The sequence below is a fragment of the Hippopotamus amphibius genome, chromosome 8, assembly GCF_030028045.1.
Source record: "Hippopotamus amphibius kiboko isolate mHipAmp2 chromosome 8, mHipAmp2.hap2, whole genome shotgun sequence".
Lineage (NCBI taxonomy): Eukaryota > Metazoa > Chordata > Mammalia > Artiodactyla > Hippopotamidae > Hippopotamus > Hippopotamus amphibius.
The window spans coordinates 102532791-102555125 of NC_080193.1; the positions used below are offsets into that span (position 1 = coordinate 102532791).

At 38.3% G+C, this 22335-nt stretch overlaps 1 protein-coding gene across 5 annotated transcripts; it reads left to right on the top strand.

Moving 5' to 3' along the window:
• The first annotated feature begins 567 nt into the window (after positions 1-567).
• On the top strand, positions 568-22033 carry SUMO1 (small ubiquitin like modifier 1). Of its 5 annotated transcripts, XM_057746561.1 has the most exons (6): positions 708-875; positions 5489-5569; positions 11102-11176; positions 14214-14291; positions 16982-17053; positions 21197-22033. In XM_057746561.1, the coding sequence occupies exons 1-6, from the start codon at positions 864-866 to the stop codon at positions 21263-21265; spliced, it is 387 nt and encodes a 128-aa protein (XP_057602544.1). In that variant the 5' UTR covers positions 708-863; the 3' UTR covers positions 21266-22033. The 5 variants fall into 5 exon arrangements, with proteins under 5 accessions (XP_057602545.1, XP_057602546.1, XP_057602547.1 ...); XM_057746562.1 differs by lacking the exon at positions 5489-5569 and having other exon boundaries at positions 568-926; XM_057746563.1 differs by lacking the exon at positions 5489-5569 and having other exon boundaries at positions 570-926; positions 14219-14291.
• The last annotated feature ends 302 nt before the right edge of the window (positions 22034-22335 follow it).

A 22335-nucleotide genomic window follows, 5' to 3' on the forward strand; every position in this document is an offset into this window, starting at 1 on the left:
ACTTCTTACACCATTGAATTGTTTTGGCATTTTTGTCCAAAATTAATTGATGTGTGAGGATTTATTGATTTATTCTGGAATCTCACTTCTATTCAGTTTGTCCATATCTTATGCCCTATGTTTTGCCAGTAGGGCGACTGTATTTTAAAGAACTCATAGAAGGACCGTTCTTTAACTCAGAGCAACGAAGTCAAGGGTTGGAATCAGCTTCTCGTCACCTGTTTAGAACATTCAGGAGCATCTTTCTTATCAGTGGCCATCAAAATCCTGCCCGATGGGACCATATTTTGTTTTGCTTTGTTTTAATTAAGTTCATGTGTTTGGCCAGGGTTGGTTAACCAAAAATGTTAGCTCTAGTGTAAGAAGCACTGGAATTCAGTCCAATTTATTTTGGAAGGTCGATGAGCAAGGCCAGGAGGAGACAATAGAAGTACCTTGGCTCAGGCTTCAGAAACGCGCAAGGTGTCGGTGGGAGGGGTCTGGGCTGTCAGTACTGCTCCAAACATTGAAACTGGGCACCCGGAACTTTTCCCCAGGGGGATGGGCTCGGGACCGAGGCACAAGGCCGAGTCTACGTGCTGCTGAGGGGGCTGTCGTTAATTCATTCGCGCGACTACCACTAAAGCCGCTCTCCGCCCCCCAGCCTCCGGACAGCCCCCCCACCGGTTTTCCCGCCGCGCCTTTCCTCTTGTCCCTCTCCGTCCTGAAAGCGCGTAGCGGAAGTGACGCGAGGCGTAGCGGAAGTCCCTCCAGCCGCGGTGTTGTGCTGTGGGGAAGGGAGAAGGATTTGTAAACCCCGGAGCGAGGTTCTGCCTACCCGAGGCCGCTGCTGTGCGGAGACCCCGGGGGAAGCCACCGTCACCATGTCTGACCAGGTACCGGCCTGGGAGCCGTCCGATGGCGGGGGCCGAGGCCTTACTCCGCAGGTCCGCCAGCCGCTCGGCTGGGGCCGGGGATGGAGGCGCGGGGGAGGGGAGCGCAGCATGGGGGAGGGGGCGGCCGGTGGGGACTGGGCTGGCGAAGGAGGGGAGTGGACTGGGGCCGGAGACGCCCGGGCCTGCAGCGGGCCTCCGAGAGCCGCCCTGCCCCTCTCTTGGCCGGCTCATCACCCCCCGTGCCCCCGTGTCTCTGGTCGCGGCCTCTTTCAAGTCGTCCCCCTTCTTTCTCCGGGGCCGACCAGGTGCAGAGCCCAGCTTCCACTTTCCGGAGAGGGTCCGTGGGGAACCCGTCTGCCTGCCTCTCCAGAGGACTCATTGCAGAAGAAGTGCCCTAGGCCCCAGTTATGTAACGGGAGAGAATCCCTGCCTCGGAGGCTCTGTGGCCCTGAAAAGCGGGTGGACTCCACTTTTTTGGTTCTTGGTCTTTAGATAGTCCTGGAGTGGGGACGTGGGGGCGGGGGGGGAGGGAGACCTTGTCTCGTGTTGCTGGGAACCTAGAAAGCTCTGCTTTCCGTTCGGGTTGCAGCTGGGGCCGGGCCGCCGCTGCTCTGCTCCGAGTCTTTTTCCGTGTGGGGGTGCAGAACTGTCGCCTCTTTTCTTGTACTTTCCCATTTCTTACTCGGGATTGGTTCAGTAGCTCTCCAGTTGTAAGAGAGCACTCAGAATAACCAAGAAACAAAGTAGAACAGAACTGCCAGAGCAACAGAAAGTATTTCATCTGGGCGTTAACCTAAAGTTGACTGATACCTTTGAGGAATAGGAAAACTTCGTGTGTGTAGAGCAGTTGCAGAACATTTGCAGAAAGCTTCCTATTATAGCAGAGTGCTCCATCTCAATGTTAATGTCAAGAATTTGCTTGGAATTCGCACTCAGTCAGGAGTGTTCGATTTTCCGTGGTAAGGTTTGCTTTCTCATCCTTTTCTAGTTAACCGTGTTTATGGCCACTTTTTACTTTATAGGTTTTTTTTGTCTGGACTGCGTTTTGTTTGCCCAGACGACTGTGACTTTTTCAAGTATTTTTCGACCTTTTTGCTTGTTTAGTGATAATTGTCTAAAAAACTGTTTCTCATTCAACTCCGTAATGTACTTGAACTTTTAAATTTAACACACTTATTCCCTTGGCTTTTAACCCAGTTCAGTTTTGTAACACTTGGTGAGAGCAAGTGAGGCTTTTGTGGATTTGTACTGTTGCATAAAATGTACATTTATATTTTAAGTTTAAACCGTAATCTGGATTAGTTTTGGGTTGATCTTCTTACTAACAGTCTGAATTCCCATGGGATGCGAATGGCATTATAACTATCTCCCTAGATAGTTGTTTACTTGGTTACCAGGGAGGAAAGAACAGGTGTAAATGCTTAATTTCATCAGCCTTATTATTTTGATGCTCAGAAGTGGCTAGGAAGCATGTTGAAATTTACTATAGTCTGATGAAAGAGCGATGTACAGAAGGAATTCTACAGTAAACTGTAGAATTTATTGCTCCATTTGAATTCCAGTCATTTAAAAGAGACTAGAAGGAAGAAATAAAGGGCCTAGGACACTAACAGGTGGCTCTAGGCCAAGAGGTTCTTTAGATTCTTTTCGGGGAGTCCTTGAGGCCAAAAGTATGTTCATGATATTACTAGGACATTGTCTTTTTCACTCTTATTCTTTCGTAAGTGTTCAGTGGAGTTTTCTAAAGATTGACATAACCTGGGATATCACAGCAGATTGAAATGTGGAAGCAGTTGTGGAAATCCAGCTGCTTTTTGTTAAGCCAGACATTGAAGAGATTTGCAAAAGTGCAAAACAGTGCCACTTTTCTCACTAGTTTTGTTTCTCACTAGTTTTGTTTTGAAAAATATAAGATTGATCCTCTGTTGCTACTTTCAAGAGATTGTATTTTATATACATAGTACCATTTAATGAGGGTATCATCATATCCTTACCAGTGTTTCATATTGCTAGTATTAAAATATTTTTCATAAATAGCAATATGAAAAATATTTTTAATAAAAATACATTATTTGCTAATATACATTGGGTTTATTATCTTGAAATGAATTAATATGTATATTGCACATTTTTCAGTTTCAGTGTCTAATACTGCAAACCTCAATAGGTATAACCAACTGAACAAAAGCTTTATGGGGTTCTAAATAATTTTTTTTTTAAGAATTTATTTATTTATTTATTGTTGGCTGTGTTGGGTCTTTGTTGCTACACACGGGCTTTCTCTAGTTGCTGTGAGTAGGGGCTACTCTTCATTGTGGTGTGCTGGCTCCTCATTGTGGCTTCTCTTGTTGCAGATCACGGGCTCTAGGCACATGGGCTTCAGTAGTTGCAGCACACGGGCTCAATAGTTGTGGCGCACGGACTTTGTTGCTCCACAGCGTGTGGAATCTTCCCAGAGCAGGGCTTGAACCTGTGTCCCCTGCATTGTCAAGTGAATTTTTAACCACTGTGCCACTTAGGAAGTCCTCTAAATAATTTATTTTTATTTTTTATTTTTTTAATTGGAATATAATTACATTACACTCTTGTACCAGTTTTTGAGGTACACCAACTGAATAATTTTTAAGAGTGTAAGAGAGTCCTGAGACCATAAAGTTTGAGAACTGTTGCTCTAGGCTGATGGGCCAACGTCATTGTTAATAATTAGTACCCAGTACAGTTTTAGTGTTGGGGTGCTAAGGATTTAAAGAGATATGAAGCTGAATTCTTCTTTTAAAAAAAAAATTTATTTGGTTGCACTGGGTCTTAGTTGTGGCTCATGGGCTCCTTAGAGATCTGACTGGTTGCTCACTTTTAGCGTGATTTCACCTTGCAGCAAAACTGAACACTTATATAGAACTAGAAGCTTAATATCAAACTGGTAAGGGTAATTTGTACAAATATTTTTTTCTTCCTTTCCCCTGTATTCACATTTATAGTTTCTTTTCTATGTCAAAATCATGAAAGGCAGCATGGACTTCAGCTCTTCAACTCAGGTCTGTTAGTTTGTAATAATTGGATGACTAGGACTTCCCTGGTAGCACAGTGGTTAAGAATCCACCTGCCAATGCAGGGAATACGGGTTCAAGCCCTGATCTGGGAAGATCCCACATGCCGTGGAGCAACTAAGCCCATGCGCCACAACTACTGAGCCTAAGCTCTAGAGCCTGCCTGCCTAGAGCCTGTGCTCCGCAACAAGAGAAGCCACTGCAGTGAGAAGCCCGAGCACCACAACAAAGAGTAGCCCCCACTAGCGGCACTACAGAAAGCCAGCGTGCAGCAACAAAGACCCAGTGCAGCCAAAAATAAGTAAGTAAGTAAGTAAATAAATTTATAATAATTAGGTGACTGATTTGCTTCAAGTGCTAACTGAATCTGTTGTAGCAGGTTCACTCTCCATCTCTACCTCAGAGAGGGGGAAGCAGAGAGGGAGCGAGAGAGAGATATTGATTGAACGATCTCCTTTTATCTTTAGTGAAGGATTTTGAAGCATTCTGTAATTCTGGTTATCTGTTGGTACCTAACAAACTACTTCAAAACTTAATGGCTGGGGCTTCCCTGGTAGCACAGTGCTTAAGAATCCACCTGTCAATGCAGGGGACATGGTTCAGTCCCTGGTCCAGGAAGATCCCACGTGCCGTGGAGCCCATGTGCCACAACTACTGAGCCTGAGCTCCAGAGCCCACGAACCACAACTAATGATACCACACTGCAGCTTCTGAAGCCTGTGAGCCTAGAGCCTGTTCTCTGCAACAAGAGAAGCTACCACAATGAGCAGCCTGCGCACTGCAATGAAGAGTAGCCCCCGTTCTATGCAACTACAGAAAGCCCACGAACAGCAGCAAGGACCCAATGCAGCCAAGAAATAAAAATAAATGAATAAATAAATTTATTAAAAAAGAAAACTTAATGGCTTAAAACAGCAGTCTTATTTTGCTCATGAATCTGCAGTTTGGGGGGAGGGCTCTGTGGGTTGGACTCATCACTGCTCCTTGATGTTGGATTACTCACATGACTGTGGGCTGTAGCGGATGGGTTCTTCATAGAGTCTCAAGACCTCTCTGAATGCTCTCGTCACGTATTCTGTTCAGCATGGGGAACCCAGGATATTCAGACTTACGGCAGCTTAGGGCTCACAAGAGCGTGTTCCCAGAGAACCTTGAGTGGAAACCTCCCAGCCTCCTAGAACCTAACTTTGGAAGTCACTTCTGCATTCTGTTCGTCAAGCAAATCACAAAGTCCAGATTCAGGAGAAAGGCATTTATTTATTTTTATTGAGATATAATTGACACATATTAGTTTCAGGTGTACAACATGATTCAGTATTTGTGTATATTGTGGAATGATCACCACAGTAGGTCTTGTTAACATCCATCACTACACATAATTACAAATTTTTCTTGTGATAAGAGCTTTTTAAGATATAGTCTCAGCAACTTTCAAATGTACAATACAGTATTATTAACTATAGTCACCAAGGGAGAGGCATCTAGACCCCATTTCTTAATGTGAAGAGTAACAAAGAATTTGCAGTTATTGTTAACCTACCACATTATTTGTATTTCTTTTGTTAGGATAGCATTATTCCCTGGAGCATTCTTTGTGTCCCCCTGTTGTTGATGTTTGCTGATCTTCCTGTTCGTTTGAGGGAGCAGGTGAATATGATAAACTAGGTGTATATTAGAGTTCATAATTCTGTATACTATTTATGTCATAGAATAAGCATGTTATAATGACTTGAGCCATTTAGTGAGTGATACGTATATTAAGCATTCCATGCCCCAAAAGAGGAATGATATATATGTGTTCTCTCCAGTAGATATATGAAGTGCTGCTAGTAAATGTTGCAAACATATTGATTATAATGAAACACTTCAAATAAAGTGTTACCTGAACATTATTTAATATTATATATGTTTTTCTCAGTTATCTAGAAACTAAGTATACTGTTATGGTTAGAGTACTCATGTAGTTCAGAGTTCAAAAGTATAAAGCAGCTGTCAAATATCTCTTGATACACTTTAGCCCCCCATACTAGTTAGCATGTTTCTATTATAGCTTTTACATTTAATGTTGCAATTATTTGTTTGTCTTTCTCGATTATACTGTTTGCTTTCCAGGGTCAGGAATCAGGCTTTATTCACCCTTTTTTTCTGAAGTGCCCAGCCCAGTGACTGAATACTTAGTAAAAGTTTTTAAAAGAATGAGTGGTCAGATTCATTCATTTGACAAGTATTTATTGAATGTCAGTATGTTCCAGGCCCTAGAAATGGAAGGTTGCCTCAAAAATGTGAAAACAGCAGGTGTCTTCCTCCTCTTTCAATTCCCATGATGTTTTGTTATTGAGGAAAGGTTGGTTGTTATGCAGTAGTTTTCCTCTCATGATGTGTTTGCATACCTTCTTGCTCTTTACTTCTAATAGACCTAGTAACTTTATCTCCAAAATTGAATCATTTGCTTCTTCCAGAACATTGGGATTGTTATGGATAATAATTATCTCACGCGGCTTGTGGGATCTTAGTTCCCCAACCAGGGATTGAATCCAGCCCATCAGTGAAATCACTGAGTCCTAACCACTGGACAACCAGGGAGTTCCCATGAATAATTTTCTCTAAGTCATGTTTGGTATCCCATTTTGGAATTTACTGAAATTGTGTGTGTGTGTGTGTGGGGTTTTTGTTTTTAGATAATTCTCTGATATTCTACATGAAAAAAGTCATGTGGGTAAGGTCACACAGATCGTATTATTGAGCACCTTAGTCTTACAGTTTAAATTTTGGAATTCCTGCAACATGACTTAAGTTTATGTAAAGATATGTGTTATTTGTTATACTTTTATAGTTTGACCATTCTTTTTGCATTTGATTGCTTTTACTGAGCTATTGAGAATCTGAAGAAAGAGACCTAAAGGAAGGAAGGGTGGAGTTCTGTTTGCTTGGACCTGCTGTTCTCAATAGCTAGGGTCAGATATTTTTAAAGGTTTTACTGAAGATTAATATATATTTGAAAAAGTGTTCATAAATGTACAGTGTGCTGAATTTTCACAAACTGGTCACATCTGTGCAGCCAGCACCCAGATTGCTCTAGTGCTTCAGAGTTGGGAAGAGAGCACCAAAATTGAGTGACTAGGGAAAGTGACAGTTTATTTTTGGAAATTTCAAATCCTACTGTTCACATATTCTTATGAAATTGAAGTGAATTATCTCTTATTCCCAACTGTGAATATAAAATGCTGAAAGGATTTTGTTTATATTGACTGTCATGTACAGTAGAAGTATGAGGCATTAGTCAGATTTTGTGGTATGATACAGAAAATAGTGCTGTCAGCTTAATTCACCCAGCATTAAATAATTGCTGGTATTTGCCTGACACTACAGAGATTATAAAGATGAAAAACTTGGACCCTCTCCTTGTAAACTTGTAAGGAAGTCAAGACATACAAAACTGTCACAGAAAATGTTGATTTAACAAGCATATTGATTATCTTCAAAATATATACTAGACACTGTGCTTGATCAGAAATACAAAGAAGAGTAAGGCATGCCAATAAGGAGCTCAGATCTGGTGGGAGACACAGATATGTAAACACGTGATTATAATAAGATTAAAGTAAGCAGTATAGCAACATTTAAGAGTGTGATCAGGGAAGTCATTTTGTAGGAAGCGATGCTTGAGTGGTCTTGAAAGGGGAATAGGGTAGGAAAGGGCATATCAAGTAGAGGTGATTAACATGTACAGAGAGAATGGAGATAAGGTAGAGGGTGCTATGTTTAATGAATTGTAGATAGCTCAGTGTGGCTGGAGCAAAGGGTATTTATTATTAGCAAGAGAGGTAGGAGAAGAAGACTGGATTGTTAGGCAGGGACCAGCACATGGAGGACCACTGTATGTCAGCTAATGAGTTTGAACTTCATCCTGAAGATTCTGGGCAGATCAGGTTGCATTTTAGAGGAATGGCTCTGGCGTAGTTGGGAAGAATTAATTGAAGGGAGCTAGACTTGGGGCATCTGTTATGCTGTTGTAGTAATGTTGGTGAGCAACAGTGAGTGCCTAAACCAGGGCAGTGGAATAGAGAGAATGAGAGTCACTAAGAGAGATGATTGTCAGAATGGTCAGCGATTAAGTGTGAGGTTTAAGAGAGGAAGAGTAGCCAGAGAGGACTACTAAATTTCTGTTGTGGGCAGTTGGGTGTATGGTGACCATTTATTGTAATTGGGAATCCAGGAGGAGTTGTAGGTTTTTTGATTTTGGTTTTTACGAAGAGGAGTTAAAGCTAACAGAGGAGTTAGAGATAATGCATTCAGTTTTGGACACTTAAATTGAGGCATACATAGGAGTATCCAAAGTGGAGATAGATGTTCAAGCACTTGGATAAATGCGTGAAACTCAGAAAAGTTATCAGGTTGGTGAGAATGGTTGTGAGTCATTAGTATCTGAGAGGTAGTTGGAATTATGGGTCACCAAGAAAGAAGAAGGAAAAGAGGATTAAAGACATGGAACCCAGAGGAACACTAGCATTCAAGGAAGTGGTCAACGATGAGGAGACAATGAAATCTTGGAGGCCAAAGGTAGAGAGTTTTCAAGGAAGAAGTCATAAGTGTCTGTTGGTTGGAGTTAAAGATAAGACTTGAAATTGTCCTTTGGGTTTAGCAGTAGGGAGTTGAACTGGAAACCTTGGTGAGAGAAGTGTCAAGTGGAATGGTGGGCTATAAACCAGATTACAGTGGGTTGAGAGTAAAAGTAGAAACAGCAAATGCTGAGTACTCTCATAAGAAGTTTGAAGAAAAGGATGAGAACAACTCCTTAAGAAGACAGGGGAGTGCTTTTAAATTGAGGATAAATGCCGTAAAGGATATGAATAAATTGCCAAAAGGAGCATTAAAGGAAAATATTAATCCCAGTTGGAAGATTGAGTGGTGCCATGGTTCCTAGAAGAGTGTTTTCAATACTGGACTTCAGGTGATGTGTGGGATGTATTTTTCTGTGAAGATTTCAAGAGAGATTGAGGGAGGATATGGATTATAGGTAAAGAAAACAGGGATAGCAAAGGGCTGAAGGTGGAAGAATGTTTACAGACATGTTCAGGGAACAGCACATAGTCCAATTTAACCAAATCCTTGTGTTTTAAAGGAAGTGGTGAGAGAAAAATGAGAATTGAGCTTTGTAGTGGAGGAACTGAATGAGGTGCTGTGGAGTTTGGTTCTAGGCCTCAGAGTACCTTTTCAGTAGGGGTGGTTATACAGTCAGAGAAGCTGTGCTTTAGAAGAGAGTTCTGAAGCAGTGCGGACAGTGGATTGGAGAAGGGGGAAGAACTATTTTGTTCTGAGTAGCTTCTGTAGCCGCTCTGTCTAGGAAACACTGGAGCAAAATCACTCCCATTGTGCAACTCCGGTGGGAGGGGGATGTTTTCTTCCTTGTGGTAACTCAAATAAAGCTTCTTAACATCCCTGCTCTCAGTTAAAGTGGACTCAGGGCTTCTTTGCTCTTTATTGCCCTTCACTGCGTGGAATAAGCTGTCCTTGTCCTCTCTAGATACTTAAAGGAAGAAAGAACTGTTTACTCTGAATATAAATTCATAGAAATGTGGTTGTGAGACTATGTTTAAAGACAGTCTTCTGGTTTTCAGGTGAAATGCTGTCTTGCTAGAGAAGGTTAATTTTGCCTGCTGCCATAATATGCAGTAGTCAGCAAATGTTGAAAGTACTGCAGAATGATAAACAGGCGAGGATTCACTCTAATGAAGTCAGTTCTATTATCTAAGCATTTCCCTGGACTCTAGCCTGTATCTTACATTTAAAAGCTACTTCTAGTTTAATATAGTCAATAAATTTTGAATGTTAAAGAGTTTGTTAGTTTTCAGTTACTGGCATGAGATAAACAGGAAATGGCCCTGTTATTTTACTTCTGAAATACAATATAGTTGGTGGTATTCTTATCAAGTGTGGCTTAACAGCTTGTAATTGCTGTGAATAATAGAAAAGTATGTATTTAAATAAGTGAATAATAGGGTGGCCAAACTCAGGTAAAGTGCAGGGGAAAGCTGCTTTTATCACACCATTGAGTGAAATTTACCAAGCTATGCCTTTACTAAAAATGGCTTACTTTTCTTAGATACTTCATGGTGAAGTTGTTTCTACTGGTTTATTCTAACTTCATTTTATTTTCGGTACACCTTCATTTGAAATTATTTATGTCTTGCAATTTTGTCTCCTCTTTCCTTTTACTGCTTACCCTGTTTGGGCTTTTTTCTTATTCCAATTTAGTTCTCCTAATTTTTTTTTTTCAGCCAAGCCTAATCTTTTAAAATTGGATATACTGCTTCAGACAGTCTAAAATAATAGATGTTATAAAACTGATTTGTCTTGATTCAAGAGTACATTAGGCCAGTACCTTGCTATTTGATTTTCCTTTTTAAATAGACTTTGCTTATGTTAATATGATTAATCTATGTTTCTTAGTACAGTTTCTAAAAAAAATTATTTATTTATTTATTTATTTTGGCTTCACTGGGTCTTAGTTGCAGCATGCAGGAGCTTTTAGTTGCGATATGTGAACTTCTTAGTTGTGGCATGCAATGTGGGATGTGGAATCTAGTTCCCTGACTAGGGGTCGAACCCAGGCCCCCTGTATTGGGAGCACAGAGTCTTACACACTGGACCACCAGGGAGTTCCCTCTTAGGGGGACTAGTTGGAGTAGTTAACTTCTCCCAATAGGTTGTGAGAAAATAATCTTGGATTCAAAATCTTTGGTTAAGAATTTATGAAGACGAGCTTCCTTTGACTGATAGGAGTTGACTGTAAGATAAAGGTTTCCAGGTTGTTCCTTTGCCCAGCAGCAGTAGCATCACCTGGTAATTAGTTAGAAATATATATTACAGCCCTACCCTAGACCTGTTGAATAAAAAACTGGGCGTGTGGCCCAGTAGTCCTTCAGGTGATTCTGATGCATGGTGAAGTTTTAGAACCATTACTGTAGGATTATAATAAGAGACTTCTTTCTTGATGTTTAGTGAACTGGTGTTTGAGAGAGTATTTGACTTAGGACTTTTTTTGCCTGATTGTCTGGCAGAGAAAAGAAATGCTCACTGTATTTTCAGGTGCAAATTTCGTACCCTAAGTCAAAATAATGGGTGAGTAATTAAAATAGCATATAGGAACTTTTACCTTTACATGTACTTTTCTTTCAGGAGGCAAAACCTTCAACTGAGGACTTGGGGGATAAGAAGGAAGGAGAATATATTAAACTCAAAGTCATCGGACAGGTGAGTGTCGTGATTTTTCTCCTTTGACTCTGAAATGTGTGAATGATTTCTGACACAGAAAAAATGATTAAGGCAAGTTATTTAAAAATGGTGTTTCATTTACTACATATGCATCTGTTGGAGGTAGAAAAGGGTGATACTGTTTTTTTAATTGCTCTGGTAGGCAGATTTAAATCACCTTAATTTCTGCTCATAAAACTTTTGCTTGATTAGCATGCTTCAGTGGCAAAACAGTGACTACTATTGAGTGATAATGCCAGAGCCCTTAAACAGGAGGGCCTCTCAGGCCTTTTTCTGACACCTTTCTCTTTCTTGGCACCTTATTTCTCCAGACTCTGGCCTGTATCTTATTGCCCCCTTTTCAGATGTTAACAGATAATTAAAGTTAGCTGAAAATTATTGGAGGAATGAATCTTCATAGTTGTTTTTTTAAGGGACAAAAGAAAGAACTAGTAGACTCTCACCATGGAAGTGTGAGAGTACCATTTCCCTACATTCTGTGAAACATGGGATATTACCAGTCTTTCAGCTTGGGGCCATAGTGATAGCTAGACATTTTATTTTGCATTCCTCTGATTATCAATGAGGTATAATTTTTTTGTCTGTTTATATTGTGTGTTCATATCCTTTTCCTATTTTCTGTGATCATTATTTTGAAAATTTTTATTAAGATGTAATTTCAACACCATAAAATTCATCATTTAAAATGTTCGAGGGTGAGTCAAAAATTATCTGCACGCTGGGTGTAGAATTTATAAAAGTTTTAATATAACTGGAGTGCGGGTAATTTTTGACTCATTCTCATGTAATTCAGGGGCTTTAGTATATTCACAAGGCGGTATAACCATTACTGTTATTCAATTCCAGAACATAGTCATCACCCCGAAAAGACATACTATTCATTAGCTGTAACTCCCCATCTTTCTTTTCTCCAGCCTCTAGTAACCACTCATCTACTTTACTTTCTGTGTTTATGGATTCACCTGTTCTGGACATTTCATGTAAATGGAATTATGTGATATGTGACCTTTTGTGTCTGGCTTCTTTTATTTAGCAATAATATTTTCAAGGTTCATTCAGATTGTAGCATGTTTCAGTATTCCATTCCTTTTTATGGCTGAATAACATTTCATTGTGTGGATATACCAAGTTTGTTATCCATTCAACAGCTAATGGACATTAGGGTTGTTTTCATATTTTGGCTATTATGAATAAATTGCTATAAATATTCATTATAAGTTTTGTATGGATATGTTTTCAGTTCTCTATATATCTAGGAGTGGAATTGTTGGGTCTAATATAGTAGCAAGTTTGTTTAACTTTTTGAGGAGCCTCCAAACTATTTTTAGCTGTGGCTGCACCATTTTACATTCCCACCAACAACAATGTATGAAGGTTTGTTATTTTACATTCTAGTCAATATTTGCTTTTGTCTTTTTTTTTTAAATAGTCATCCTAGTGAGTGTGAAGTGGTATCTCTCGCTCTCTCTTTTTTTTTTTTTTTTTTTAGTGGTTTCTGAGTTAATATCTTGCTTTAAAATAGGGATTTCCCAATGTCAAGATGAGGGATGCTTCAAGATTAGGACCATCTTCAATGACACTTCAGTTGTGGGGGGTACTTTCTTCTTAGGGAAAAAAATCTCTCCCTAATAAGATAAAATATTAAATTTTTTTTAATGTTAGCTCTTTAATTCATCTGGAAGTGGTTTTATCTTATGGTATGAGGTATTGCTCTAGAAATTTTGTCTGTGAAATTATCCACAGGATAATTGTTTTTATTTATATATATATATAGTTTTTCTTAATTTGGCCATATCTCTCAATATGTGGAATCTTAGTTCCCTGACCAGGGATTGAACCCAAACCCTCACCAGTGAAAGCTTGGAGTCCTAACCACTGGACCACCTGGGAATTCTTTGTGGGGTTTTTTTGTGTTTTTGTTTTTGGTTGTTGTTTGTCTTTTAAATAATTTGAGTTACAAACAAAACATGTAACTTCCACTAGTAAGTATTTGTGGAATGTGATACGTAATATTAGGATTGACTTTGAAATTTTTACAGTATGCAAGTGCCAGTATTTTTTTCTGATGGTTGCCTTATAGTTTGACAGTCTGGGTAGAAGAAAATTATCTGTGGTCCTATATATCAATTTGACTGACTCATTTTACTCATGCAAGAGAAACCAGACTCTGTGTGGTGACTTTTTATGGCAGGAATAAGTATCTGTCTGTTACTTTATGGTATACGTCTATCTTGTAGGTTTGACCATCTTTTTCTTTTTTTTATTTTTAAATTGGCTGCTTTGGGTCTTTGTTGCTGCACACGGGCTTTCTCTAGTTGTGGCGAGCGGGGGCTGCTCTTCCTTGTGGTGCACAGGTTTCTCATTGTGGTGGCTTCTCTTGTTGCAGAGCACAGGCTCTAGGCGCATGGCCTTCAGTAGTTGCGGCACATGGGCTCAATAGTTGTGGCTCACGGGCTCCAGAGCGCAGACTCCATAGTTGTGGGTCACGGGCTTAGTTGCTCTGCAGCATGTGGGATCTTCCTGGGGCAGGGATGCAACCCGTGTTCCCTGCGTTGGCAGGCGGATTCTTAACCACTGTGCTACCAGGGAGGTCCCTGACCATCTTCAATGACACTTCAGTTGTGGGGGGTACTTTTTATTTTGAGTTGCCTTTGGGGGTTTGTGATAGTTCAGATTTTCATTTCGAGAATAGAATAGGCATGCAGTTCTGAAGGAATGCATTCTTTGACATGCATACTTTTACTTATACTGATAATTTTAACACCCAAAACAGATAATCTTTATGTTTGTTTCATTAAATTTATTTTGAAATGGGTATAAAGCAACTTTGAGGATTGATGATTAGGGTATTTTAATAAAACTTGTTAGGAATGCTAAAAAGAATATTTTGGTGGGAAAATATAGGTGACAAGGTATATGTTTCTATTTGTAGTATATGTGTTATTAAATAATTTGTTTCAAGCAAAGCAAATAGCTTACACAAAGAGTGATAATTTTTTTCTTCTTAACTCCTTAGGATAGCAGTGAGATTCACTTCAAAGTGAAAATGACGACACATCTCAAGAAACTCAAAGAATCATACTGTCAAAGACAGGTTTGTGTATTATAATATTAAATTCAGTGCTTAATATATCATTAATTTTTTTAAGAAACAGGTGATGGTTCAGGCGGTAATGCAAGTGATGGCAAGGATGGGGAGTGGCAGATGAAGCTTTGCCTGCCTGCCCGCTGCTCTCCTCCTGCTGTGCGGCCTGGTTCCTAAAAGACCGGGGGTTGGGGACCCCTGGTCTAGTGGTTAGGAATTTGCAAGAAGAAAAAGAGATGATCTAGGTGTTAGGTTAAGTAAAACAATAAACATTTGTTTCTGTTTATTTTTCTTTTCTTCTTTCTTTTTCTTTTCTGTTTGTTTTGGGGCCTTGCTGTGTGGACTGCGGGATCCTAGTTTACTGACCAGGGATTGAACCCGAGCCCTCAGCATTGAAAGTGCGGAGTCCTAACCATTGGACCACCTGGGAATTCCCTGTTTCAGTTTTTGATGTTAATTGTTAAGCTCAGTAAGGTCTTATTAGTTGGGGCTCAGTTAGCTCACATTTGTAATAATATTGATAGGGGCTAAAATTGCAAATGAACATATATTAAGTGTACTGTGCTAGTAGATACTTAAGAACATTGTCATTTACTGCTCACAGCAACTCTGAAGAAAATTATATAGTCTTTTTACCTCATCTGTAGACAGGAGAGTTGATTATTGAGAAAAAACAGTGCAAAAGTGAAACCTATACTGATCCAGAATTGAAGGTGCTAGGTTTGGGGAGATAATATAACATTGTTAGTATAGTTTCTAGCTTTCTTTTTTATGCTTCAGAGTTTACAGTCGTTAGAAGAAGTTTCTATACTTAGTTCATGGAGTCTTGATAATTTTTTTCTTACATTTGCTGATATATGAGGAATGGGACACTTAATTTATCTGAAATGTGGAATACTTACCCAATGAGAGAGATTGAATCATCTTTCCATTTTTATTTTGTAGTAACTGGTTTCATTTATGTATGTATGTATGTATGTATGTATGTATGTATGTTGCACTGGGTCTTAGTTGTGGCATGCGGGATCTTTGTTGTGGCACATGGGATCTTTGGTTTCGGTATGCGGACTTCTTCTTAGTTACAGCCTGCAGACTCTTAATTGCGGCATGCATGTGGGATCTAGTTCCCAGACCAGAGATCGAACCCAGGCCCCCTGCATTGGGAGCTCAGAGTCTTACCTACTGGACCACCTGGGAAGTCCCTGTAGACTTTTTTGATTCCAACATGAAATACTTCTTTTTTGAAAGACCCTATAATTAAAATCAAAGAATATTCCACCCTTCTCAGTTTATTTCATTATTTAATAGAACCCTGGAAATAATTTAAAACCAGGGTATTTCCTGGTGTTCCAGTGGTTAGGACTTGGCACTTTCACTGCTGGGACCCGTGTTCAATCCCTGGTCAGGGAATTAAGATCCCAGAAGGTGAGTGGTGCCACCAAAAAAAATTTTGAAACCAAATACAGGGGACTTCCTAGGTGGTGCAGTTGTTAAGAATTCGCCTGCCAATGCAGGGGACACGGGTTCGAGACCTGCCCTGGGAAGATTCCACATGCCACGGAGCAACTAAGCCCGTGTGCTACAACTATTGAGCTTGTGCTCTAGAGCTGGTGAGCCACAACTGTTGAGCCTGTGTGCCGCAGCTATTGAAGCCCACGCCCCTAGAGCCCGTGCTCCGCAACAAGAGAAGCCACTACAATGAGGAGCCCACGCACCACAATGAAGAGTAGCCCCCGCTCGCAGCAACTAGAGAAAGCCCATGTGCAGCAATGAAGACCCAACACAGCCAATAAATAAATAAAATAAATAAATAAATTCATAAAAAACAAAACAAAACCAAATGCAGGGTAAGTTTGCAAGGTCTCATATATTTAAGTATAGTACATATAGGAAGGTAGTTTGAAAGTTTTTGGATGTTTTTGGGATAGTGTTGTATTTAAACACAGGGAAAATCTTAACACATTAGTTATTGAGCAAAACTTTCTAATACTTTTGGACTAAATCAAAGATTCTTGATTTGCACTTATCAGTGAAGTTGTTTCTCTTTAAATGAGTCATCTATTCTCTTTTAGCTATTTTTGTGGAATAAGTGATTAGAAAAATATATTTTAATACCTTTTGTGATATTTGTAGTGCTGTAAATGCCATTACAGGTTTAGTGTAGTTTATCTGGCTAGCTACTGTGCTTTACCAAATTTCTGTGATTTAGTCTGTTTAAAAGCAGTTTTGCTTGTATAGTTGTAACTAGTGAGGCTGTTCATCCAATATCTGATTTTATCTTTATGTTAGCTTACAGATTTGAGAAGAAACTATATAGAATAGTGGTTAAGATTGCAAAGGCTTATGAGCATATTTGGCCTTCAGTTCTTGGCTAGCTTGTGTGCCCTCTCTGTACCTTAGATTCCCTTGCTGTAAAATGAATAAGGTGATAATACCTACGTTCTGGGGCTGTTGTGATGAAAATTTATGATTATGTATATAAAATACTTGGTACAGGGAGTGCCTGGCAAATAGTTGGTACTCAGTAAATGATAATTATGATAGAATTAGCTGTCTAGTTTTATATTCTATATATTCTGTTGAAGCTTTCATATTTGTTATTTTCTGTTGAAGCTTTCATATATGTTTTTTGAACAAACATCAGAGTTCCTGTTATCTCTCCTAAGATTTGTATATTTGTATGTTTTCTACCTTTTTAGGGAGTTCCCATGAATTCACTCAGGTTTCTCTTCGAAGGTCAGAGAATTGCTGATAATCACACTCCAAAAGAAGTGAGTATAATTTCTTCTCTGATTGAAGACATTTTAAATTCTGCATTGAATGATTTGGTTCGTTGGTGCCATTAAACTGCTCTTTTCTTGAATATACTCTGGTTTAAGTGGTATATCATTTGTCAGAGAGAAGAATAGTCTTTTGGGTTGAACTTCCCTTATATTGCCTTCAAAAGTGCCTATAAAAAGGTGGAAAGTAGGAAATGAGAACTGAAATTGTCATAAGGCACATACTACATCTTTTTGAGGATGGACAGATGGTCCTCAAATTTGGCAGATTTCTGGTACATTTTCATGGTGATGGTGACCTTCACGGTTCGATTTTGACTTTTGACCCATTTTGAGAGCTTAATATAGAAGCATAGTATATATGAATATATTTGGCTCTGTCATCTTGATTCATGTTTTTTAATGCTTCTGTGCCTTCGTTTGTTTTATTGTAGGTATGGACTGTTTTCTCTGTTTATATATCCACCCTCTCTACTCCCACTCTCACCCCCAACCCCCAGGCATCTGAAAGTAATAAAGTGAGAGAAAGAGTGTGTATTTATATTTATACAGATTCCCCCCTCCAAATACAAAATAACATTTCTGATATTTCTGATAGTGGAAACTATGTATGGTTATTATTAGTTATTTTGCTTAAAAACTTTCAAACTTATAGAATTATGAGACTAGTATAATATTCTCCTGTATAATTTTTTCCTAGATTCACCAGTTATTAACATTGTGCTATGTTTGCTTTATTATTCTGTCTATATATACAGATGTTTATTATTGGTGGACCATTTGATATTAATTTGCAGATGATACAATCCTTTGCCCCTAAATATTTCAGTGTTATTGTTCTCCTACGAGCCACAGTTAAATTACCTAATATAAGTAATTTTACCTTGATACAATACTGTAATTGAATGTACAGTTAAAATAATCTGATTTTGTCATTTGTCTCACTAAAGTCCTTTATAGCCTCCTTTCCTTTTTTAAAATTTGATCTGGGATCTCTTCCAGGAAATGCATTCTAACTAGTTATCATGCCTCTTAGCTTCCTTTAGTGTGGGACAGTTACCCAGTTAATCACACTGACATTTTAAAAAAGAATTTAGGCCAGCTGTATTTTAGAATGTCCAGTTTGGGTTTGTCTGTTGTTTCCTCATGATTAGATTCAGTTTTGCATTTTTGATAGGCTAGCACAGAGTGAAACTGAAATTCTGAGTGCACCACATCAGGAGTTGCATGATGTCCATTTGTCCTGCTATGGGTAATATTAACTTTGGTCACTTAGTTAAGATGGTAGCTGCCAGATTTTTTTAATCCATTATAAAGTTATTTTCTTTTGTAATTAATAAGTGACTTGTGGGGAGATGCTTTGAAACTGTGTGAATAATGTTCTTTAGACATTGGCCAGTGGGGACCCCTTCAAGTTGGCATCTTTTATTTTTGACATCTCTCCATCTTTTTAAAAGGTTTTAATTTTGAATTAATTTTCAACTTACAGGAAGTTGCAAGAACAGTACAAAAAATTGTACTCTCTTCCTAGATTCACCTAGTTTTTAACATTTTGCTACCTATGCTTTATTATTCCCCTCCCCCCATATATATATGTGTGTGTGTGTATATATATATATATATATATATATATCATCTGAACCACTTGGGAGTAGGTTGCATACCCTATGGCCATTTACTAAATATTTTAGTGTGTATTTCTTAAGAACAAGTATATTCTTGTACATAACCACAGTACTGTTATTAAAATTCAGGACACATAACACTGTTAGAATACTTTACAGCCTAATTTTGTCATTTGTCCCAATTATGCCTTTTATAATAAATTTTCTCCCTTGTCACAGGATCCAGTTCAGTATCAACATATTTTATTTAGGTGTCTCCTTAATTATCTTTAATTTGGAACAGTTCTTCAGCCTATCTTCATCTTCATGACATTTACATTTTTGAAGAAACAAACCAGTTGTTTTCCAGAAAGTCTCTCAATTTGGGCTATTCTCTTTCCTCCTGACTAGATTTGGATTGTGTGTTTTTGGCTGGAATACTACGTAAATGGTGACATGTCTTTCTCAGGGTGTAATATCTGGAGTATCTGAAGCCCCTTATCACTGAGTTTAACAGTTGTTTTTTTTCTTTACTGTGTAGTTACTGTTTTTCCTGTTGTAATTGAATAATTTTTGGGCACATACTTTGAAACTATGTGACTATCCTCTATTTCTCATCAAACTTTTCCCTGTAGTTTTAGTATCCACCCACTTTCTTTTGTCCTTCCTTACTGTCTGGCACAAGATATTCCAAACTCATCTTGTATTTTCCTACTCCTAGCTTGGCATGATCTTTGCAACACAGATGATATCTAATACATTTTAGTGACACCTCCCTCACTATCGTTAAGAGATTTATCTTTTTAGAAGAATAATGGGGCAATGGGAGAGAGTAGGTATTTGGGGAGTGACCTCTTTGTACTGTTGTTTATTCATCTCTGCTAATGTATTTCTTAAAGTTGATGGCTTCATATTCTCCTTAGGTTTGAGGACATGTGCTGCCTTTCTGATTCAGAGCTTCCTTGTAATGTTTGGAATTTTAGTCCTTGCAGTATTTACCAGGCTATATGTGCAATTAAAATTAGATTTTAATAGCCTCTTTAATTAATAATTATTTTAATATTCATATGTGTATCACAACCAAGATATCCATAATACTAGAGCCAATTAATCAGTTTAAAAAATTTTAAGTCCCCTTAAGTCTGTGTTTTATTTTTAGATTTCTTAGCATATTTCAATTTTCACATTTTGTAATTCTGCGCAAAATTGTCACCTATAAAATGTAACTTTTCTCTTTAGAGACTTGGACTTTCCTTTGAAGTGTTCTTTTTCATTTGTTTTTGCGATCCACTTATAGTTCGTTGGAAACAGTGCTAGTTTTTGTTTTCTGTCTGCCTATTACAGTGCTCCTTTACCCTGTCTGCACGCCAGAATCAACAGATTTACAGTCCTTTACAAGCCTCACTAAGGGTAACACCTGGGTTTCAGTGTGACACCAAGCCCCCTATGTACTCTTTTATTTTTTAAATAAAGAATACTCATAGTTAAAAATAAAGTATTAAAAAACTAAACTACCAGTGTATATAAAATGGAAAATATGCTCTAGATGTCTCTGCATTCCCATTTCTCAGAGGCAACCGTTATTAATGTCTTTGAGAAAAAAATTCCAGAATATTCCAATGCACATAAGGCACGTTAAAAAAAAACCGTAGTTGCCTACACTAATTGCCTATACTTTGCTTAATGTTCTGTAAAAGGCGTTTTAAAGGGTCTTTCTTTCTTTTTCTTTTTTCCTTTTCTTTTTTCTGTAAGAATTGAGAAGGGTCAGCCTGAAAAATCTAGCTTGTACAATTGGAGGTATCAAATATGAGTAGGTGTATAGTAACTTTTCTTCATTGAGCGTGGTCACTATCAAAGAAAATAATGGTTATATGCCAGAAGGAATTGTAGATGACAAAGCAACCCACTTAGAAAGGAATCCTTAGGCAGTATTTTTCTAACTAAAACCACATATATTTCAAAGTGAGATCAGGTTTTTTGAAAGAGATTCTATCAAGTAATTACATCTAGAAGTAAAATCCTTTTTAGAAAATATACTATCAAACTATTATTTAACTATTATATACGTTTCATTAGATTTAAAACTCCTTTAAGGTACTTTTCAGAAATGCTTAAATTTTATATGGTAAATAGACTGGGAAGTAAAGTTGGTTCAGCAAAGTAACATGAATGACTTCATAGACATATTATCAGAAGAGAAGATATACCTCCCTGTTCTTTAAAACTGGTTCTTTTTTTTTTTTTTTTTTTTTTGCCTGCATCCTGCAGCATGCGAGATCTTAGTTCCCCAACCAGGGATCAAACCCATGCCCCCTTCATTGGGAGCGTGGAGTCTTAACCACTGGACCACCAGGGAAGTCCCCCTCTGTTCTTTAGATTAAAGGAAGGAGGATTCTTAATTTTAGAACAGGATAATGATGGATTACACTTGTATCTTTTTGCACTTTAAAACAGTGGCCACATAATTGCAGCCAATTAAAAAAATAGTACTTTTATATTCTACTACTAACACTTTTCTTTCCTCTTACAGCTGGGAATGGAGGAAGAAGATGTGATTGAAGTTTATCAGGAACAAACAGGGGGTCATTCAACGGTTTAGATATTCTTTTTATTTTTTTTTCTTTTCCCTTAATCCTTTTTTATTTTTAAAAATAGTTCTTTTGTAATGTGGTGTTCAAACAATTGAAAACTGGCACCCCATCTCTTTAAAACATCTGGTAATTTGAATTCTAGTGCCCATTATTCATTATTGTTTGTTTTCATTGTGCTGATTTTTGGTGATCAAACCTCAGCCCCCTTCATATCGCCCTCTCCTTTTTAAAAATTACACGTGTGCACAGAGAGGCCGCCTTTTCCAGGACTGTGCATTTGCAGGCTTGTGATAAATAAGATTGACTGATGCGAGTGTTCATAATGACTTTCCAATTGGCCCTGCAGTTCTAGCATGTGATTGCTTCACTCCTGGACTGTGACTTTCAGTGGGAGATGGAAGTTTTTCAGAGAACTGAACTGTGGAAAAATGACCTTTGCTTAACTTGAAGCTACTTTTAAACTATGAGGGTCTGGACCAAAAGAAGAGGAATATCAGGCTGGAGTCAAAATGACAGAGGTGGTGAGAATAATGACTAACTCCAAAGATGGCTTCACTGAAGAGAAAGCATTTTGAGATGAAAGAAAAATCTTGTCAGAAGATCCCAGAAAAGTTCTAATTTTCATTAGCAGTTAAAGTTATTCATGCAGAAGTGTATACAACAGAACACTGCTCTTTTTGACTTTATTTGTACTTTTTGGCCTGGGATATGGGTTTTAAATGGACATTGTCTGTACCAGCTTCATTAAAATAAACAAAATATTTGTAAAAACCGTACCATTGTTCATTTTATTTTTAATTGTACAGAAAGAAAAAGGAAAATGCTTGAAACATAAGGTTTTCCTGCATAATACTGGAAATTATTGTTTGTACGTGGTACAGATGTTTTCTTCAGCGCTGTGCAGTGGTGACGAGCGTGACTTTGAAGCACTGAAAGTTACTGAAGTGCCTTCTGAATTAAGGGTTTAATTAAGGCCACAGTACCTTTTTAAATACTCAGTGTTGATTTTTAAAAAACTTGATATTCCTGTATGGTGCATATATATGATACAGTTACCTGGTATGTTGAATAAATGGGC

Bases quoted from the DNA above. Each gene is read 5' to 3' on its own strand.
- SUMO1 (XM_057746561.1), top strand. The intron at 5,570-11,101 runs GTGAATATGATA...CTTTTCTTTCAG, and splicing joins CTGTTCGTTTGAGGGAGCAG to GAGGCAAAACCTTCAACTGA. The intron at 14,292-16,981 runs GTTTGTGTATTA...CTACCTTTTTAG, and splicing joins AATCATACTGTCAAAGACAG to GGAGTTCCCATGAATTCACT.